The 20,358-nt window shown below is 41.1% G+C and overlaps 1 protein-coding gene across 4 annotated transcripts in view; it reads right to left on the bottom strand.

The window, feature by feature from the left end:
* Positions 1 to 309: 309 nt before the first annotated feature.
* Positions 310 to 20,358, bottom strand: part of KU70 (ATP-dependent DNA helicase 2 subunit Ku70-like protein) — a 129,028-nt gene continuing 108,979 nt past the window's right edge. For 3 of the 4 annotated variants that reach the window (XM_088976432.1, XM_088976435.1, XM_088976434.1), the window contains 6 exons: positions 18,766 to 18,826; positions 17,211 to 17,303; positions 17,012 to 17,132; positions 1,412 to 1,514; positions 887 to 1,064; positions 310 to 769 (listed from right to left, as the gene is read on the bottom strand). In XM_088976432.1, coding sequence (XP_088832558.1) covers positions 656 to 769; positions 887 to 1,064; positions 1,412 to 1,514; positions 17,012 to 17,132; positions 17,211 to 17,303; positions 18,766 to 18,826 — 670 coding nt within the window. In that variant the 3' untranslated portion in view covers positions 310 to 655. Of the gene's footprint in view, positions 770 to 886; positions 1,065 to 1,411; positions 1,515 to 17,011; positions 17,304 to 18,765; positions 18,827 to 20,358 lie in introns of all 4 variants that reach the window. The other variant, XM_088976433.1, reaches the window with a different exon arrangement.

Genomic DNA, 20,358 nt, shown 5'->3' with positions numbered 1-20,358 from the left:
CATTGTATGATCGCAATGTATTTCTTCATATTAAATTATTAATTATTAATGTATACCTTTTTTTATTTTTATATTATATTCATTGGTGGGAATTCTAAGGTATCCAAACACATCCATATTCTTTTACTATGTCCATGTGTATACAAAGTATACCACAGTACGTATTAATTTCTAAGCTCATCAATACGATACATGATACTAATATTTTGAACCCTAATTTGTATGACTCATGCCATGCATTGATGAATTACAATATCGAAATATTATGCCCTATCAGAATTAGGACATATTGAAATGATGAGCCATGTATCCAGTAAAGAATTCTATTAACATGAAAAATGGAACTCAAAGATTTCATACTAGATCAGCTTACTGCTCATCAAAGGGTGGTACAACAGTTATAGAGAATCAGAACTCCTTGCCTCTCTCTCTCTCTCTCTCTCTCTCTCTCTCTCCACCCCTTGTCCCTTAACTATGATTACCTTTCATGTTTAACAACATCCTCTGTTGATGGTTCTAGGGGCCTGAAGGCCTAAACCCATTTACAAAGTAAAATATATCGTCTCTTCCTTCTTGGAAACAAGGTTTCTATTGAGTTCACAGGCTTAAATTTTTTTGTTCCGCAATGACAAGATGTCAAGATCAAGTAGAAGACTTATTTCCCCAGGTGAGTTAATATTCTGTTGATCAAAGCTTCCTTCTTCCCAGTAACGGGGAGGTTGTGTGCTGTGAGATAGTACTTAAGTTCCACAACTGTCAAATCCTTCAACTGCATACAGAAAATTAAGAATGTAAAAAAAAAAAAGGAAAAAGAATAAGCATTATCTTGGATTCGTTATTTTCCAACCAAATTAGAATGGAAAGAACACCAGTTACTTCATTTTACCTTTCCGTTGTCTGCAAGGTCAGCCCAGTTGTAATTTGCACATTCCTTCACTGCATTTTCAACAATATCTTTTCTCTTTTTAGAGGCCTCACTTACCGATGTCTCCATATAGTCTTCATCATAATTCTCACCATAGACAGAAACCTTGAATTCTTCCAGTGCATTGACAATTTTAGGTCTGCATTAGACATGCATGCATCACTACAAGATTAGCATAAATATAAGCATTTAGGGGTGGAAATGAAGAGTTCAGATCTGCACCCCCCCCCCTCCAAACTTGCCACAGAACATCCCCGCCATGTATTGGCAACATCTCCCAATGATAGTACCAGAAATGATGATGTCATCATCAGGAGATGTTCCCAATACACGGCAGAGATGTGCTGTGGGATGTTGTGGGGCACCCCTTGTGGGGTGGGGCACAGATGTGAACTCGGAAATGAAGGTAAAGAACATAAAAAATGTTACAGTAGATTCCTAGTGCAAAATAAGGAGGGAAAAACCCTGCATGCCCATTGAGATTACCGAGCCATGCCTTCTTCATCTGGAAGAGTTTCATCTTTAATATCTGGCATCTCATCCTCATCAAGGGCTAAGGCCTCTAAAACTGCATAGTGTCTCTGCAAAGCTGCAGCAAGATTACATTGTGAACACAAACTCATGTCGTAGAAAACCATAAAGTTATTTGGAGAAACTTAAAAGGCCTGATATGTAGCTGACCCTATATAGTTGGGATGAATATTTTAAAATATGGAGGCACAACACGAGGCATTCCACTACTTGTGGAAATATGATGCATACTCGGTGTTTTAAAAGCGCAAAGTGCAAAAAAGGCACAAGGGCCAATTTGCGCCTGAGGCGAGAGGCACAAGGCGAGGCGCGTGCCATTTTAAAGCAAGGCACAAAAATACAAAAAATGTCGGAAAATTCAAAAAAATGCAAAAATATTAACCATAATATTAATAAGAAATATAAACTTATTTTTTAAAATTAATGGTTTTAAAAAAACTATTATCTACAATTAAAATACATAAACATAACATGAAAAGCACATTCATGTAAAGCCCGCAATCTCTTTTTTTTTTTCTTCAATTGCATTACTTCAAGTAGCTAATGTGATGTAAAACATATTACATTCCTAATTCTACGAATTGTCATTGTGCCACGCCCCTCGAGGCAAGCCCAAACAAGTCCATGTTAGGGTCTTAAATTCTTAATTCTTGCACAAAAATAAAGATTTATAATTTTATTTGCCTTTTAAGAAGATATTTTATTAAGATGAATGAATGTACAATATTAGCAAATAAGGGGTTCTCAGACTTGTTTGGGCTTGCCTCGGGGGGTTTGGTCGGGGGAGGCCCTAGCCCAACTGCTAGGTTAAAAAAAGCAAAAAAGCATACAATTTTCAAAAGGTGGATGCTTGGGCCAAGGGACATCAAGCGCACACCTAGGCGCACTAGGTGTATGCCTTTTGAAAGTGTTGCGCCTAGGACCTGGGTGAGGTGCTTACCCTAAAATGCACCTCGCCTGTGCCCCTAGGCACGCCTTTTAAATCACTATGCATACTTGTGCAAGAGGCAAAAGACTCTTTAGCACAAGGAGGCTTAAGTTTTGTGTGGATGTTTTTGTTATGGTCTTATGTGGTTGGGTTCATATATAGTGCTTTATGATTATTTTTTTGGGGTCCAAGGGGCATGTGCCCCTCAATGGGAGTGTGGGGGAAGAGCTCCCACTAGGGGGGCTGCAGGGGTGAAGCTTTTGACCCCATAAGCCACCAAATCTGTACAATGGCTTTTGACAATACTATAATAAACAAATTTGGAGGGTTTTCAACCTCTAGATTATGTTAATATATAATGGGCAACATAATAAATTGGTTACACCACTTTTTTCTATAGAATTTTATAATAAAATAATAGCTTAAATACTAAAGCATGTCTAAGCCTTCTGTATAAAGTGTTAGACAGTATATGCCCTCAGCTCCAAAAGACCATTGAATACTGACATTTATTAATGACTAAACTCAATTTCTTTATTATTTCATTTGTATCTCAGTGTGTTTCTGTGAATACTCCAAAGGTGTAAATTTTTTTAGACTCATGTAAGCTCAAATGTTCTCACCTAATTGATAAACTTAGGGAGTTAATCATGTCAAGGATGACACTCTTGTACTACCGAACTAGAGGAGCAGTCTGTTTCAATTTCTCAGATTGGACCTAAGGTACAAGGAGTGGGTGTTTGGGAAACACTAGACAGGATCATTCCCAATTTAATCCTCGACCTTGGAGATTGATAGATTGACCTAGAAAGTTGCATTTGATCTCCTGACTTGATCATGATACTGTACTAAGTATCAGATCAGCTTGCTTTTGATATGCCAACCAGTGAGATCCTTCTGGGGTCAAATACCTAGGTGTGTTGGAACAGATTGGGAAGGTACTTGAGTGACTGATCATTGTAATAGGATCTACTACTTCATTAGACAAAGAGAATATCCCAGTTTACACTCTTTGGTGAAAACCTAAAACTACCGTAGTGGATTTCAACTTGTTCTTGAAATCATTTTGCAAAATTTATTATACTAAACAATATTTTATTTTGATAAAGTGTTTGAAAACAGTTGTAATATTGGGATCCATTTTGAGCAGAGTGTGACATTACATTTTGAAGCTAAGGAAGAGGTGAGACCCAAGTGAACTGAGACAATAAATGGGCTCGGTTCATAGGCCCATTGTGCTAGGGTGAATTCACTTATTAGACAAGCTGAATTTGGCTTAGGTGTGGGTCCTACTCTTAGTTGGAGTGTGGGCCGAAATATTTAATTAATTTGGGCTAGGATCTTGTGGGTCCTATGCCATATTAACTTCCCTCTCTTACTTGTTTCAATCCTTGTTTAAATAGATTGCCAAAACTGGTCACTCTTAATTAAAATGGTTTCTAATTGAATTAGGAACTGACTAGTTTGTGTAATCTGAAGAGCTATACTCAAAGTAGCAAGGAAGAGAAGAGAACCACAGAACTGAAGAGAATGTCGAACTGTACTATCCAGTCGACCAGTCCTTTATTTATAGATGAATATAGTACAAGGTACAAGAAATTACCGGGATGCCCCTGATTAGTGATGGGACACCCAGATGACTTAAATCATTAAACAGGACTAGGCCCATTAACACAAGCCCAGTTACAAGATAAGTTAAACATAAGAATGGGCTAATAAGAACTCTTATCAGCCGAACATCACTCTAACATTCTAACACTCCCCCTCAAGCTAAGCATGAATATCAATCATGTTTAGCTTGCCAAGTATGTCCCTGAACTTCGTTGATGCCAGCCCTTTAATTAATACATCTGCAATCTGCATCTCTGATGGAGTATAAGGCACACAAAGTTCTCCTGAAATAATTCTCTCTCTGACAAAGTGTCGATCAATTTCAATATGTTTTGTCCTGTCATGCTGCACAGGATTGTTGGCAATGTTGATAGCAGCTTTATTATCACAATACAACTTGAGAGGACCCTCAGTCTTGATACCAAGCTCATTAAGGAGAGTCCTGAGCCATAAGAGTTCAGCAACCCCGTGTGCCATAGCCCGGTATTCTACTTCTGCACTTGATCTAGCCACAACATTCTGCTTCTTACTACGCCATGTGACTAGGTTTCCTCCCAAGAATGTACAGTAACCTGAGGTTGATTTTCTGTCTCCAACGGACCCAACCCAATCAGCATCAGTGTAGGCTTCAATTTCAAGTCTACTATTTTTTCTGAATAGAATTCCTTTCCCTGGGCAAGTCTTCAAGTATCTGAGGATTCTTTACACTGCTCTCATATGAGGGGTCTTTGGTGAGTGCATGAATTGACTGACAACATGCACTGCATATGCAATGTCTGGCCGAGTAAGGGATAAGTATATCAGTTTTCCTACCAACTTTTGATACCTTTCCTTATCACAGTATTCCTCACCCATTGATTCTTGTAATCCATGGCTTGGTTCTATTGGAGTGTCTACTGGCACCCCATCATGCATGTTTCCTCTAGGAGATCTAGCACATACTTTCTTTGACATATGTAGATTCCTTCTCTTGATCTAGCAACTTCAATTCCAAGAAAGTATCTCAGATTTCCCAGGTCTTTGATCTCAAATTCTGAAGCTAAGAACTCCTTCAGCCTCTTCATCTCTTTCACATCATTTCCAGTAATCACCATATCATCCACATACACAATGAGTGTTGTAAGTTTGTCATCCTGTCTCCTTGTAAACAATGTATGATCTGCACTGCTCTGAGTGTACCCTACTTTCTTCATGGTCAAACAAAGTCTCTCAAACCATGCCCGAGGAGATTGCTTCAAACCATATAATGCTTTCCTTAGTTTACATACCTTCTTTCCAACATCATATCCAGGTGGGGGTTCCATGAATACCTCTTCATGAAGATCATCATTTAGGACGGCATTCTTCACATCCAGCTGATGAAGTTCCCAAGAGAATTTTGCTGCTAGTGATAGTAGAACCCTGATTGTGTTGAGCTTTGCTACTGGGGCAAAGGTTTCCTTGTAGTCAATTCCTTCCTTTTGTGTAAATCCCTTTGCCACAAGTCTGGCCTTGTACCTCTCAATTGACCCATCTTCCCTGTGCTTTATTGTGAATACCCACTTGCACCCAACAATGCCTTTCCCTTCTGGCAGGTCCACCAATTCCCATGTCCTTGCTTTCATTAGGGCTTTCATCTCCTCATTCATGGCTTCTTTCCACCTTGGATCAGATGCTGCCTCTGAATACCTGAAAGGGACACATACAGAGGAAAGAGCAGACACAAAGGAATGATAGGCAGGGGATAAGTGTGAGTAAGAAACATAATCGGCTATGGGATGCCGAGTGGTACAAGAACGAACAGGCTTACGGAGAGCAATAGGAAGATCCAAATCTGAATTGAGTGAATCAGAATTACCTTGGATTGCAGAGACAGATTGATCTGAGTTCAACTGGTTGCAATCATGAGGTTGAGGGGCCTTCTTCCTTCTACTGTATGTAAGTATCTCTTTCTCTTGTTTACTGGAACCTTCAGAAGCATCAGCCGAATCTGGAGAAGCAACTGGCACAGTGGAAGTCTCACTAGGTTGACCCGGAATGTTACAGCTAGTAGTAGTGGAAGGTGATGAAATGGGAACAAAAAAGAAGGGAGAATGAGAATCCTCTTCCAACCCACTACTCTCCCCCTGAAGAGGATTCTGAGAAGACTGGAAATAGGGTTGAGACTAAAAAAAGACTACATCCCTAGTGACATTTTTTCTTGGAGACAGGATCATAACACTTATACCCCTTCTGCGTAGGAGAGTACCCCAAAAATATTCCCTTTGTAGCCTTAGGATCCAGCTTGGTCTTCTTTGGATCTTTCACATGTATGAAGCATGTACAACCAAAAACCCGCGGGGGAAGAGGAAATTCTGGAAGAGTGTGACACAAAACAGAGAAAGGGTTCTTCACACCCAGTACCTTAGATGGCATCCGATTTATCAGGTATGATGCAGTGAGAACAGCTTGAGACCAATATTGCTTGGGCATATTGTGCTGGAAAAGAAGGGCTCGAGCTGTCTCCAATAGATGCCTGTTCTTGCGCTCAGCAACCCCATTTTGCTGAGGGGTGTAAGCACATGATGATTGATGTAACATGCCTGCATCTTCCATGAATGAGTTCAGGGATCTTTCAAAGTATTCAGCTGCATTGTCTGAACGGAATTGCTTGATCTTTTTATCAAATTGTGTTTCAACCATCTTGCAAAACATCATAGTTATCCAGGGAACTTCTTCACGTCCTTTCAATAGATAAATCCAAGTGCACCGAGAATAATGGTCAATAAAACTGATAAAGTAACGGAAGCCATCAATGGAAACAATGGGTGAAGGACCCCAAACATCAGAATGAACCAAATCAAAAGGGGCTTGAATTTCATTACTAGAAATTGGATACATTGATCTACATTTTTTTGACATTTGACACACATCACAAATTAAACTCTGACTCGGAATGCCCTTACATAATTCGGGAAACAACATTGCTAAGGAAGAAAATGACAAATGACCTAGCCTAGCATGCCACAAGTGCAGCCTAGCTATTGACTCCACACTTTCCGGACTAGTAGTAGAAGCTTGCAAGGCTGAGCTGACATCTTCATCAAAATAGTAGAGGCCCCCATACTCATGACCACTCCCAATCGTTCTCCTCGTCAATCTGTCCTGGAAGACACAATGAGAAGGAAAGAAAGTTATACTGCAGTTCAAGTTTTTTGTGAGCTTTGAAACAGACAACAGATTTGAGGTAAGACTAGGAACATGTAGGACTGATTTAAGAGAGAGATCCTTGCTTAGGTCAACCACCCCCTTTCCAGAGATGGTGGAGAGGGACCCATCAGCTACTCTCATCTTATCCTGGCCAGACAACAAATGATATGTGGAGAATAAGGAGGACATATGTGTCATATGGTCAGTGGCTCCGGAATCAATCACCCAAGAGGTAGAATTAATGGAACTAGATGCACTAAATGCAGAGGTTGTACCTGATTTGGCAAGAGAGGTGGAAGCTAAAGAATTGTTCTTCAGACGGGCTAATGCCCGACTGAGAACCTCTACCTCACTAGCGGTGAAGCCCAAAATACTTGGTCCAGAGGAGTCGGCAGCTTGCCTTGCGGTGGAAGATGACACTGTATGAATACTCTGTGAGTTGTCACTACTGTTGTTGGTGGCAAGATTCCCACTTGCTGTGTGGCCCTTATGTTGCCTTTTGTCCTTTCTCAGAGCAACTGGCTTCAGATGAGGGTACAGGACCCAACATTTCTCCTTTGTGTGTTTCTCACCACCACAATGTGTACACTTGAGGGACTTCTTGTCTGAAAATCTATTCCCCTTAATGGAGACTAAGGCTGAATGTTCTCCAGGTAGTTCTGTTGACTGTGTCTGGGAGTCAACTTGCATCTCCTTTCTCCTTACTTCTTCATTCCTCACCAAGTAGTAGACATGGTGAAGCTCAGGTAATTCATCTCTCCCTAGAATCTGTGACCTTATACCTTCATATACAGGGTCAAGACCCGCCAGAAACTTGAAGGCTCTGCCCTCCTCAATCTGCTTATGCCTCCCCTTATCATTAGCATTTTCCCAATCCAAAATCAAATGGTGGTCAAGCTCTTCCCAGAGGCCTTCCAGTGTTGCAAAGTAGGTTGCCACGGACATGTCTCCTTGCCTTAGGGCTGCAATGTCTTGGTTCAGCCTGTAGATTCTAGCATTGTTCTTTTTCTGGCCATATGTCTTAGATACTTTCTCCCAAATTTTAGCAACTGTGGGGAAGTGATGAACAGTTCTGGCTACCCTAGGAGTCATAGAGGCCAGCAACCAAGACATGACTGTGGCATTTTCCTTGCGCCACACGGTGTATTCAGGACTGCCAATTTCTGGTTGTTTCTTGTCTCCATCCAAATAGCCTGTGAGCTCACGAGAGGTAATGAACAGCATTGCTGAGACAGACCACTCTCTGAAGTTATTCTCATCTAGCAGCACACTTGTAATCTGCAAGCTGTGCAGATTAGGGTTTTTCCAGGTTTGAGGACCTTGTAACAGGTCTGTTATCTCTAGAGGAAACTTCACCGGATGGTGAGGACATCCTGACTTCAGTCCAAGAGTTGTTCATAGTGCTGTAGGTGGTTCTGTTTAGGACTGGCCGAAGTGGTCACAGTGTTCACAGTGCTGGTAGAAGTGTTCACAGTTCGGGTACTGTGCAGTGCTGTTTAGGACTGGTCGAAGTAACTGAACCAGTTCATAGTGCTAGTAACTGAAGTTACTTCAGTTAGGGCTTGTTCTGCAACCTAAAGTAACTGTGCAGTGCAGTAACTGAAGTTCACAAAGTAAGACTGATAACCGACCTGAAGAGAATCTGTAACTAAAGTTACCACAGTTCTGCCCGAGTCTTGCTGGGGCACGAAGCTGCAACTGTAGAGGAAGCTCTCCCCCTTTCGGCTAGTGCTAGGACTGCTGAAATCAGTCCTCAACTAGGTCTGTCCTATACAGACCTCTCTTAGTATCCCAATAGCTACTATTTGCTGGAGATAATCTAGTAGGACATCTACTTCTGGGTTTTACTTCCCTTGAGTCCTACAACCAAGAGAAACCCTAGGTTCGAACTTGCTTTACTCTCTTACACTCCTAGGTCTTCACTGCAGCAACCCAGAAAAGGAAGAGAGAAGATGAAAAGACAGCAAGAGAAAAGAGTGCGCCTGCTGAAACCAGGAAGGAGCTAATGCTCTGATACCATGTAATCTGAAGAGCTATACTCAAAGTAGCAAGGAAGAGAAGAGAACCACAGAACTGAAGAGAATGTCGAACTGTACTATCCAGTCGACCAGTCCTTAATTTATAGATGAATATAGTACAAGGTACAAGAAATTACTGGGATGCCCCTGATTAGTGATGGGACACCCAGATGACTTAAATCATTAAACAGGACTAGGCCCATTAACACAAGCCCAGTTACAAGATAAGTTAAACATAAGAATGGGCTAATAAGAACTCTTATCAGCCAAACATCACTCTAACATTCTAACAGTTTGACCAGTCAATATCCAAGTTGAATGGGAAAGCCCAATTGTATTGGATGTTTCCTAATTCTCTTGGGAAACTTAGGGAAGGATTGTTCGACTCTAAGAGGTTTAAAGCCTCTTGGGTCATCTAACTCTGAGAGTCAAAGAGAACACTATGTAGAGTTTTGAGAAAGAATTCAGAAAAAGAGAAAGATGCGCTAGTTTGATCTAGCCTTTTACTCCCTCCAACTTAAGTGTGTGTTCAAGTTGTTAACATTGTGGAATTTACAATATCATTAGACCATTATCTGAGGCTTGTAACAGAGCCAATAGTTGCTGCAAATTGCAAAGGTTGGAGATCAACTTTATCTGGCATGCCATCTTTTTCAACTAGATCAAACCGGTGAGAGATTACAAGAGAGGTTAGGCGTGAACTACCACTTGGACAAGCTGCACTTGTAGCCTGTCAACTATCAGGTACGATAATTTATTTCTCTTAGTTTTGGGTCTGAGAAAACTTGGTAGAAATTACAGAGGTTGGTCCTAACTTTTTGAGGTTATTCCCGCTTTAGAATAATGAATTGTTAAGATGAATTTCAATATCAGCATGTTCAAACTTTTAAACTGGGAATTTCTGACCTTTCCACCATTCGATGGTGGCATTTCTTCAGTGGTATCAGAGCATTATGGTTTGAATATCTGAGATTTAAACCAGCTTTATCAGACCTGAAAATTAATTAGATAAGTTACAAGTTCTAGAAATCAATTTAGTTTGTTTCTTGCATTTTTGGGCAAACCAGTTTGTGATGTGAACCAATCACACATTTTAGGCCACCTCACTTTCAGCCATTGTGTTTCATATTTGATGTGAGTTGTGTGCTTACTTACTGCTGTAGATTTCAGATCATAACAGTTTTGATTGTTTGGAGTTTTAACAAAACAAACCCTAGGTAAAGGCACCTAGAACTAGCCTAATTGTTTGACCGTTTCTAGGGTTCTTAGGCTGAAATGTCAACAGCCCAGCATCACTATTTTTGGTGATGTTTCTCACTTGAGGGTTTGATGTGGTAAAGCATTGGCCAATTCAGCCATGCATGGAAACCCAATTATTTGATGTTAGTTGAGCCCATGTTTAAGAAAGGTTTTAAATGCTAAAACATACATGTTAATGGATTGGTAGTGTGTTGGCTTTGATGGGTTGGACTTCCAAAGCCATTTTCTCGTCTTTTGTGGTTTATTATGTGAATGTCATTCCAACTTGTGTGGTTTGTGAAATTGCCATATGGGCCATAAGTGCTTGGCCCATATTATACTTGAATGTCTCTCTAAGTGGTTGTGGATGCAAATCATCCTCGTGAATAGTTTTAGATCATTGCATGATCTCCCTTTGTGGGGTCCATTTAGATTCCTCTCCCAAGAGGGATCCCCTAGCCCACATGGACCCACTTGCAAATTTGACTATATGAAAGTCAGTGGGAGCCACTGTTGGTTGATCGAAGCTGGCATTAGGGGCTGATACTGTTAGGACCAGACCAGAATCAGGCCCAGTTATGGAGAGCCAGGCCCAGGACAATTCGGGCCCAAATCAGCACACCCCATGACTCAGGCGCGCAGCACCTCCTCTGAGGTTTGCTTACACGCACTGTCCACGTCCAGAGATTTGAGCAGAGTTTGTTGGGTTGTTACAGGTCATGATTGGGTCGTTACAAGCCACGATCTGCAGTTATAAATATCTGTAGCAATCAATTGAGTGGGCATGAATGAAATAATCCTTAGTCTCTCGTCTCTCTTCCTCTTCTCCTCCTCTCTCTCTCATCCATTTCAGGAGGGTGAGCTCCCTCGAACCAGCTCTTCTGCTGTAACACGATCAGCAACTCTATCAGTTGGTATCAGAGCCTAGCTCCCATGCTGACGACCAGATCAACTGTGGCTAAGGAAAGGATTGACCGGATCGAAGGGTAAGTGCGGCAGACCACCAACGAGTTGAGAGACATCAAGGAAACACTTTCAGGATTGGTTGGTCAGTTCGAACGGCTGTCAGCGGCACCCAGAGCTTCAGAGGTCGAGGGATCCAGTAGTAGCAATGGGAGCCGGCGAGGTGGAGTCTTCCCTGTCAAGGCCGCCAAGATCGACTTCCCACTGTATTCAGGTGATGACCCTGTTCCTTGGATAAACCGGGCTGAGAGGTATTTTCAATTTCACGAGACCCCTGCCGAGCAAAGAGTTCTCATTGCAGCCATTCACATGGATGGCAAAGCAATTATGTGGTACCAATGGTACTAGAAGACCCATCCCCAAACCACCTGGTTGGACCTCACCGAGGCTCTATGTGTGAGGTTCGGACCCTCTGGCTATGAGAACTTCAATGAGTCCCTCTCTAGAGTGAGACAAATGGGTACGGTAAGAGAATACCAAAACGAGTTCGAGCGGTTGGCCGCGAGAGTTCATGGCTGGCCGGAGGCTGCTCTGGTGGGTTGTTTCATAGGAGGATTGCGGGATGATATCAGAATTGAAGTAAATACCATGCAACCTGCTACGCTGGTTGTGGCTGTTGGTTTAACCAAATTACAAGAAGAAAGGCTGGATTGGCTCAAGAAACTGGGAAGGTTTACAGGTCCTCAAGCGGGCCCAATACAAAGGAACCCCTACCCGAAGACTGAGCGCAACCCGGGCCCATTACTTCCAACCCCTACTAATCCGGTGATCACTGTTGCCAAGCCCATTCTGCCTGCCCAGAAAACCGGTTCATTGACCTTACCTTACCGGAAGCTATCATGGACAGAGATGCAGGCCCGAAGAGAAAAAGGGTTGTGCTATAATTGTGACAAAAACTTCGTCGCAGGGCACAAATGTAAGGCCCAACATGTCTACCTTCTGCAAGAAGTTGATGAAGAAGATGACCCTGACCCCCCCCCCACGAAGACACCGGGGTTCAGCAAATGGAGGTGATTCCCAAAGTAGAATACTGTGTTATTTCCTTACAGGCTCTGTCCGGATATCAGGTCCCCCGAACAATGTGGATTCACGACCAGATCTTAGGGAGGAAGGTAGCCATCTTGATTGATAGTGGGAGTTCTTAAATTTTATAACCTCCGGGTTAGCCCAACAACTGGGACTGATGATTGAGGCAGTTCCGATGTTTGCAATCAATGTGGCCAATGGCCAGCGAATGTCCTGTGACAGGAAATGCAAGTCAGTTGAACTCAAGGTTCAAGGGTATACCTTCAGGGTAGACTTGCACCCCTTAGAATTTTCCAGAGCGGATGTGGTCCTAGGAATACAATGGTTGCAGCTTTTGGGCCCTGTGGTTTCTAACTGAGCCGAGCTGACCATACATTTTCGCAAGAGGGTCGCACTTATACCTTGAAAGAGGTTAAAAATCAGCCCATAACAGCAGAAGATTTGGATGCTATATTCAAACAATGCCAGTACGGTGCCACTCCACTACTAATGAGTATGGGATCAATGCCACTTGGGCCGATGGCTGTTTCTTCTGAAACTAAGAGCCTCAGTCCTAAACAAACACAGCAGCTTCAACTATTGCTCCAAACCTATGTTGACATCTTCCAGGAGCCCACTACCCTTCCCGCCCTAAGAGCCCATGATCATAAGATTCCCATACAACCGAGGGCCCCACCCACTAACATCAAACCCTACCGTTATCTCCATTACCAGAGGGCAGAGGTGGAAAGGATGGTTAAGGAGTTACTGGACAAGGGCTTTATCCAACCTAGTAGCAGCCCATTTTCATCCCCCATCATTTTGGTAAAAAGGACGGAAGCTGGAGGTTGTGTTGATTACAGAGCTTTGAACAATATCATCGTCAAAGATCGGTATCCAATCCCTCATATTGAAAAGCTATTTGATGAGTTGGGTAAGGTCAAATATTTCTCCAAGCTGGATCTGCGATCGGGTTACCACCAGATCCGAGTAAATCCGGATGACATACATAAGACCGCATTCCGGACCCCAGATGGGCATTTAGAATTCCTAGTGATGCCCTTTGGTTTAACTAATGCACCATCGACATTTCAAAGACTTGTGAATGAGATTTTTAAGCCTTATCTACAGGTATTTGTGCTTGTATTCTTTGATGATATACTTGTTTGCAGCCCAAATTGGGCTGCTCATTTGGACCATTTGCAGTGCACATTAAGCTTACTACGCCGCCGCCAGCTATTTGCGAAGCCTTCTATCCTTTGGGCAGACCCAGATTAACTACTTGGGGCACATCATCTCCGATGGCCAGGTGCATACAGATCCAGAGAAAATAGCTTGCATGGTCGCATGGGCTAGGCCCAACTCCCCACGGGCCCTTCGGGGTTCCTTGGGCTTACTGGGTACTACCGCCGATTCATTAGAAATTATGGAGTCCTGGTGGCACCACTTACTAGCCTACTAAAGAAGCATGCATTTGAGTAGAATCAGAAAGCTGATGAAGCCTTCCGGTTACTCAAGAAGGCTGTGACCACACCTCCAACATTGGCTCTCCCCGATTTCAAATTAGAATTTGTGGTTGAAGTGGATGCCTCGGGCAAAGGGATAGGCGTAGTCTTGATGCAACAAGGCCGACCACTGGCCTTCTACTGCAAGGCCCTCTCTCCTCAGGCCCAAGCCAAGTCCATGTATGAGAAAGAACTCATGGCTATCGCGCTATCGGTTCAGAAGTGGAGAGCATACCTCCTAGGCCGAAGATTCATTGTGTGCATGGACCACCACAGCATCAAACACCTGCTGGAACAGAGAATTCTGGGCCCCGACCAGAAAAAGTGGGCCTACAAGTTATTGGGGTACGACTTTAGCATTGAGTACAAACCGAGACCTTCTAATGCTGTCGCCAATGCACTCTCATGAGTGGAAGACCTTCACATCACTGGGGTGTCACGGCCAACTTATACCTTGATGGACCAGTTAAAGCAGGAAGCCCACGACGACACTCACCTAGCCCAGATTCAGGCCCAAGTTCTCAAGGAACCAGCTCTCACTGATGGGTACACTATGAAGGGCGATGTTTTCCTTTACAGAGGGAGAATGGTGACTTCTAACAGATCCAACCATCACCAGGAGCTACCGCAACTCTTTCATGACTCAGCCCAGGGGGGACATTCAGGGGCTCTTCGTACCTATAAATGTTTGGGCTCGCACTAATATTGGAAGGGCATGAAGCGCATGGTGCAGGAGTATGTAGCAAGATGTGCTACTTGCCAACAGAAAAAGTAAAACACGCAGGCACCGGCAGGATTGTTGCAGCCCCAACCCATACCAGGAACCACTCCTTTCAAAGTACTCTATGGGTGTGACCCTCCATCTGTCCTACCGTATGAAAAGGGGACATCATCAGTTGCTGAAGTTGAGAACCAGCTTTCAACAAGGGACCAGATGCTCAAGACCCTCAAGTTCCATCTTCAGCAGGCCCAGCAATGTATGAAGATAGCTTATGAGAGGAAGCACCGGGAATTGGAGTTTTCAGTCGGGGATTGGGTATATTTGAAACTCCAACCATACAGGCAGATGTCCCTGGCGAGAAGGTCAGCTCAGAAATTATTCCCCCTGTACTTTGGGCCATTTCAGGTGGTTGAATGCATTGGGGCTGTTGCCTACCGTCTCAACCTTCCTAGGAAAGGACTGCCACAGGAGGATGCTACTTGGGAAGATTTTGACCAGCTACAGAAGCAATTTCCCACCACCCACCTTGAGGACAAGGTCATTCTTGATGGGGAAGGGGATGTTAGGACCGGCCCAGAAGCAGGCCCAGGACACGTCGGGCCCAAATCAGCACACCCCACGGCTCAGGCGCGCAGCACCTCCTCTGAGGTTTGTTTACACGTGCCGTCCATGTCCAGAGATTTGAGCAGAGTTTGTTGGGTTGTTACAGGTCATGATTGGGTTGTTACAAGCCACGATCTGCAGTTATAAATATCTGTAGCAATCAATTGAGTAGGCATGAATGAAATAATCCTTAGTCTCTCTCGTCTCTCTTGTCTCTCTTCCTCTTCTCTTCCTCTCTCTCTCTCGTCCATTTCAGGAGGGTGAGCTCACTCGAACCAGCTCTTCTGCTGTAACACAATCAGCAACTCTATCAGATACATTGTTCCTTCTTGCAACCATATACAATTTCATTTATTGTTCATCATTGTCAACAATTCCTGCAGAGGGACATCACCTTTGCCAGTCTCATTGACGGTCTCCTCTACCCCTTATGAGGTCTCTATTTGTGCTTTAACCAGGCAATTCAGAAACTCACTCAACATTCTAGCAATTTCCTGTCATACTTAACCCTTTCTCCCTCCAGGGAAACACACTATCTGCTTCCTGCCCTCTGCCACATACCTTCTTTCTGCTTCTATTCTACTCTTCTTCCAATTTTCTTGCTTACCATTAGAACCTGCTGCAATCACAAAGTCCCTACTCCCTAAGCCATCCAACCACTTCTATCCCTACCATCAACATCATAGCCACCTTACTTCCCTAATCTTCAAGCTCAACTGCCCTTACTGCCCTTTGATTGTCAGTTCATTGAACAAAAATCTTTGGCTTCAACCTTCAATACTCTCTTCCACCATGCTACCTTCACAAACCCGCTCTCCATCTTCTTGGTTTCAACCTTATTATTATATTGTAACTTAGTATTTTAGTTTAATATTCATTCACTCATTTGAACTGTGACCTGGGAACAGTTTGAATGGTTCACTGGTTTAATTGTTTGGGTCAATGGGTTTCGACCAAATTCAACAGTTTTTTTTTTTTTTTTTAATTACTGAATTTGGGGTAAAAAAGATCTAGAATCCTGGCCAGGTGAGAGGTTGACAAGTCCTAGCTGAGTCAGTAATGGGTTGAAAACATTGGGGAAAACTGCTCTGACACCAATTGATGTAGGATAAATTTGCTATAATAACGAAGGCACCATTAAGGCATTAAGTTAACCCATAAATGACTAGGAGGGTAAGAATTGACTAAGGGTTTAGAGATGATTTTAAGATTAAAGAAAATAATCAATAAGGGTCAAAGGATTTGAGCTAAATTACTGGGAACTGAAAATTCTCTATGGGACAATAAAAAAAAAAATAGAAATTCAAAAACTAGGCACAAAATAGAATTTATTAATGGAGCTTCAGTGGGGATTTAGAATGAACTTTGGTAGGAGCAAAGGTCATAGGAATTATGGAAGCAACCCAAGGGCATTTGTGAATGGTTGGGCATCAAAAGATGAAAACTATTGTTGAACGTATTTTGTATCCCAATGTAAACTAGAGGGAAAAATCATGGGTTAACCCAATATTAGAATAGACTATCTATATCCATGTGCTTTAAGATGGACATCGATCAAAAAGTCATTTTACAGATGATTTAAACTTATGATCACAATAATTAAGTATGACCTACCACTAATTCTGTAATCCACAAGTTATTAAAAATGAAAGCAATATCAGAATGATGACCAATGGTACTTAGATGTAGGAATTCCATCTAACACAAGAATAAGATTCAATTTTCATACAAATTATTTTGATGTTATTAAGCTTAAGTATTGCAAGAGTTATGAAACAGAGTCTGTTAACTTACAAGGATTTGCAAACTGATAAACAGAAAAATCTTTCAAATCCAAACGCTTCAATAGAGCAGTAGCTTTTTGTATTTGATCATCTGTTGCTCGAGGTGCCACAGAATCCACATTCATATGAACCTGCGTATAATTGTGAATTTCATAAGCAAAGCTCAACATCAGTAAGAAATTAACACTACCCAAAATAATTTCTCTTACCTCTTCAATCTTCCTGATGTCATCAGAATATGGAAGATATATCATGTGCATTCCAGGTGGCTCAACTTGACCACTTGAATTAGATATCTCATCCTATGCAATTAACTAAGATCAGCAAATTTCAACAGAAAGTTAACATCAACTTTAAAAGGGAACACTTAAATGTTTGACATTGACTATCAATTAGAATCTACGATCTGTGGACATGGATACAAAAGACATTTCAACAGTCATGAGGTGTTGGACATGGCAGGCCCCCAAAACTAGAAATTTGTACATGGTTATTACATAAATATATACACACGAATAGACAAAAACCAAGCAACAATCAATCTTGATTTGAGTTTTGTATGTGACAAGAAAGAAAGAGAAATAGAAGTAATAGAGGAAGAGAGAAGAGAGAAATCTGTTTGTGAGAATGAATGAGTTAGCCTTGATCAGCCCATGTACTTGTTAATTGTTATTTAAACTTTATCTTAAATAAAGAGAAAACCACTATTCCTGATTAAAAATAGAAAAAGACAAATATAAGACTCTCAAGTCTCTACACATCTCTACAGTCTACACTCCTCAAGTGCAGCATAGACATCTATCATGCTCAAGTTATTGAAAACATGATCCATCCTCTTCATGATCACACATTCACACACTTTGAAAATCAACTAGCTGGTCCTCAGTCTTAACATATGGAAGAAAGATTTCGTTCAAGTCCATCTCCCTAATTAAGTGTCAATCTACCTTCACATGTATAGTATGATCATGTTGGACAGGATTGTGAGCAATGATAATGGCAACCTTGCTATATCACAGTATAGTCTCATTGGTTCATTTATGATAATGTCCAGGTCTTTTATCAACAATTCAGCCATATCAATTCTGAAATACTATTATCCATAGATCTAAATTCAGTTTTGACACAATCTAGCCACCACATTCTATTTTTTGCTCTAAATACATCTATTTATAAAAAAGAATGAATATATGTACAATGCCAAATGTATCCCTGGCTGCCCAAATATAAGAAATTACTATATCAGCAACATAGAAAAGGACTAAGCAGTATCTATACCATTATTAAATAAATAAAAAACACTACTGTAAACTGATATCCCAACAGAAACGAAATAATTGAATGATCAGTTAACAGACAGCGAGATATAAAACTTTAACTAGATAATGTGAGAAGCACAAAGAAATGACAAGCAATCTGCATCAAAAGCCCTGATATGAATCTAATTCTTTTGACACCAAGGGACAAATATACAAGATTCATGGGATCTGTAAATTATTGTCCCACTCCACTTTAATTGAGGCAAGAAGCCACTATATGTCAGTTCCACGCATTAACTTAAAATTTAAACCAACAATGCTAGTACATTGGTGGTTACCATATTGCTATACCAATATAACATGACAGTATATCAAATGACATCTTCAGATGCCAGCACACTGAAAACAAACTTTCACTTATCAAAATGTTTATCCAGAGAAGATGCATATCATCATAACAAGTCACTAAGCGTACAACTTAATGGCATTCAAAACAAAACATTACCTGTGCAATAAGGGCAACCATTTGAGGATGACTTGAACTGCCATAAAATGCAACTGCAAACCTGAAAAAGTTTCTTAAATTAACTAACAGAGCATATGGCAGTCCTATTATACACGTCGAATAATGAAAATGAAAACTAAGAAATACATATTTGTTGAGAATGGAGTAAGAATGAACTCATGAAGAGGTATTTTGGTCATTTCATGTATATATGAATCTCTGATATTTAAGTTATGAAGTGGGACACACATCCCAAGATAGCATTACTACACAAACTCAGTTTTTCTTCTTCTCTTATTCATTTTTCATCTACTGTTTAATGTTTTTCCATTTTCTTTATCTTTCCAATATCAGCAACTTCGTATCAGAGAACTGATATCAATCAAGGAAGTCAGACACAGTAATCAAAAGAAAGGGGTTTGATCAAGGTCACCTCAATTTAGAGGCATTCACAAATGCAGGCAACCTCGTCTGCATAGTTGTCAAGGCGACACCTAGGCAACAAGGCGCCCTTTGAGGCTCGCCTTGCCTAATCGCCTTACAGTTTTCTACTTCCTACAATAAAATACTTTTTTATTCACTCTTTTTTGAGATTATAATTATAAAATAAACATTATTAAACTAAAATAATCATTTTGTGTGTTTATATACTAATTTCTTTTTATTATTTTCTTAGTTATTAGGGTTTAATCAACACAAACATTGCTAAATGCTGTATTGAACCCTCAAAGACTTAAAAACCTGAACCAATAAGGAAGAACAAAAAATTTTATCTAATCAGCACATTTTCCTCTTCCATATATTCTTCTTCTACTACGACTACTACAACTACCAATACTTTTTATTTTCTTCTTTTCCTATAACAAAAATAAGGGTTCAGCCCCTATATTTTTTTAATTCTATTTTCCTTCCTTTTCTTCTCATGAATATGTTGATTTTCTATACTTTACTATAAAATTTATACTTTTCTTATGAAAATCAGGAATAATTATTAAAGAAATATGGTTATGGTACCTAGGGAACTACCCTAGGATCTATGTTTTTAGCATAAAAAATCCATCGTCTAGGCGACGCCTAGGCACCCGTCTACGCGACTAGGTGACTAGAAGACCCCCAGTCGCCTAGCCTCGCCTTGGCACCTTGAAAACTATGCTCGTCTCATGGAGATCTAAGAGGAAGGTGTCACTAAATTTGCAACACCCTCCTCTTCTAATTTAGGTTTTGACTGCAATTTGGGTTTTTGGAAAGGCAAAAAAGGACATTGAGCTTCCTTATGTTCTTAGTTTTCTCCATCTTCTTGAATAAGTGTTCCTCAATCCTACTAGACAGGATGGTCGGATTTGGACTCCTTCATCCTCTACTTTAGTTCTTTTTCTTGTACTTCCTTCTCCAAAACCATATTTCAGCTTCCCTCACCTTCTCTCTCATTAAAGAAGTTTGGTGTAATCCTATTCTCCCATTAAAGAAGTTTGGGGTAATCCCTACCATTTTTTTTCAAAAAAGAAGACCCAATTGATGTTTATCCCCATCTTGGTGTGTCATGCAAAACCAACAGTGGAAATTGATAATAACTTGTCATTTTGTTGCACAAAT

The sequence above is a fragment of the Nelumbo lutea genome, chromosome 3, assembly GCF_056320005.1.
Source record: "Nelumbo lutea isolate HS-2025 chromosome 3, American lotus-T2T, whole genome shotgun sequence".
NCBI classification, from domain to species: domain Eukaryota; kingdom Viridiplantae; phylum Streptophyta; class Magnoliopsida; order Proteales; family Nelumbonaceae; genus Nelumbo; species Nelumbo lutea.
The sequence above is the reverse complement of the archived record's forward strand: the minus strand, read 5'-3'. Positions and strand labels throughout refer to the sequence as shown.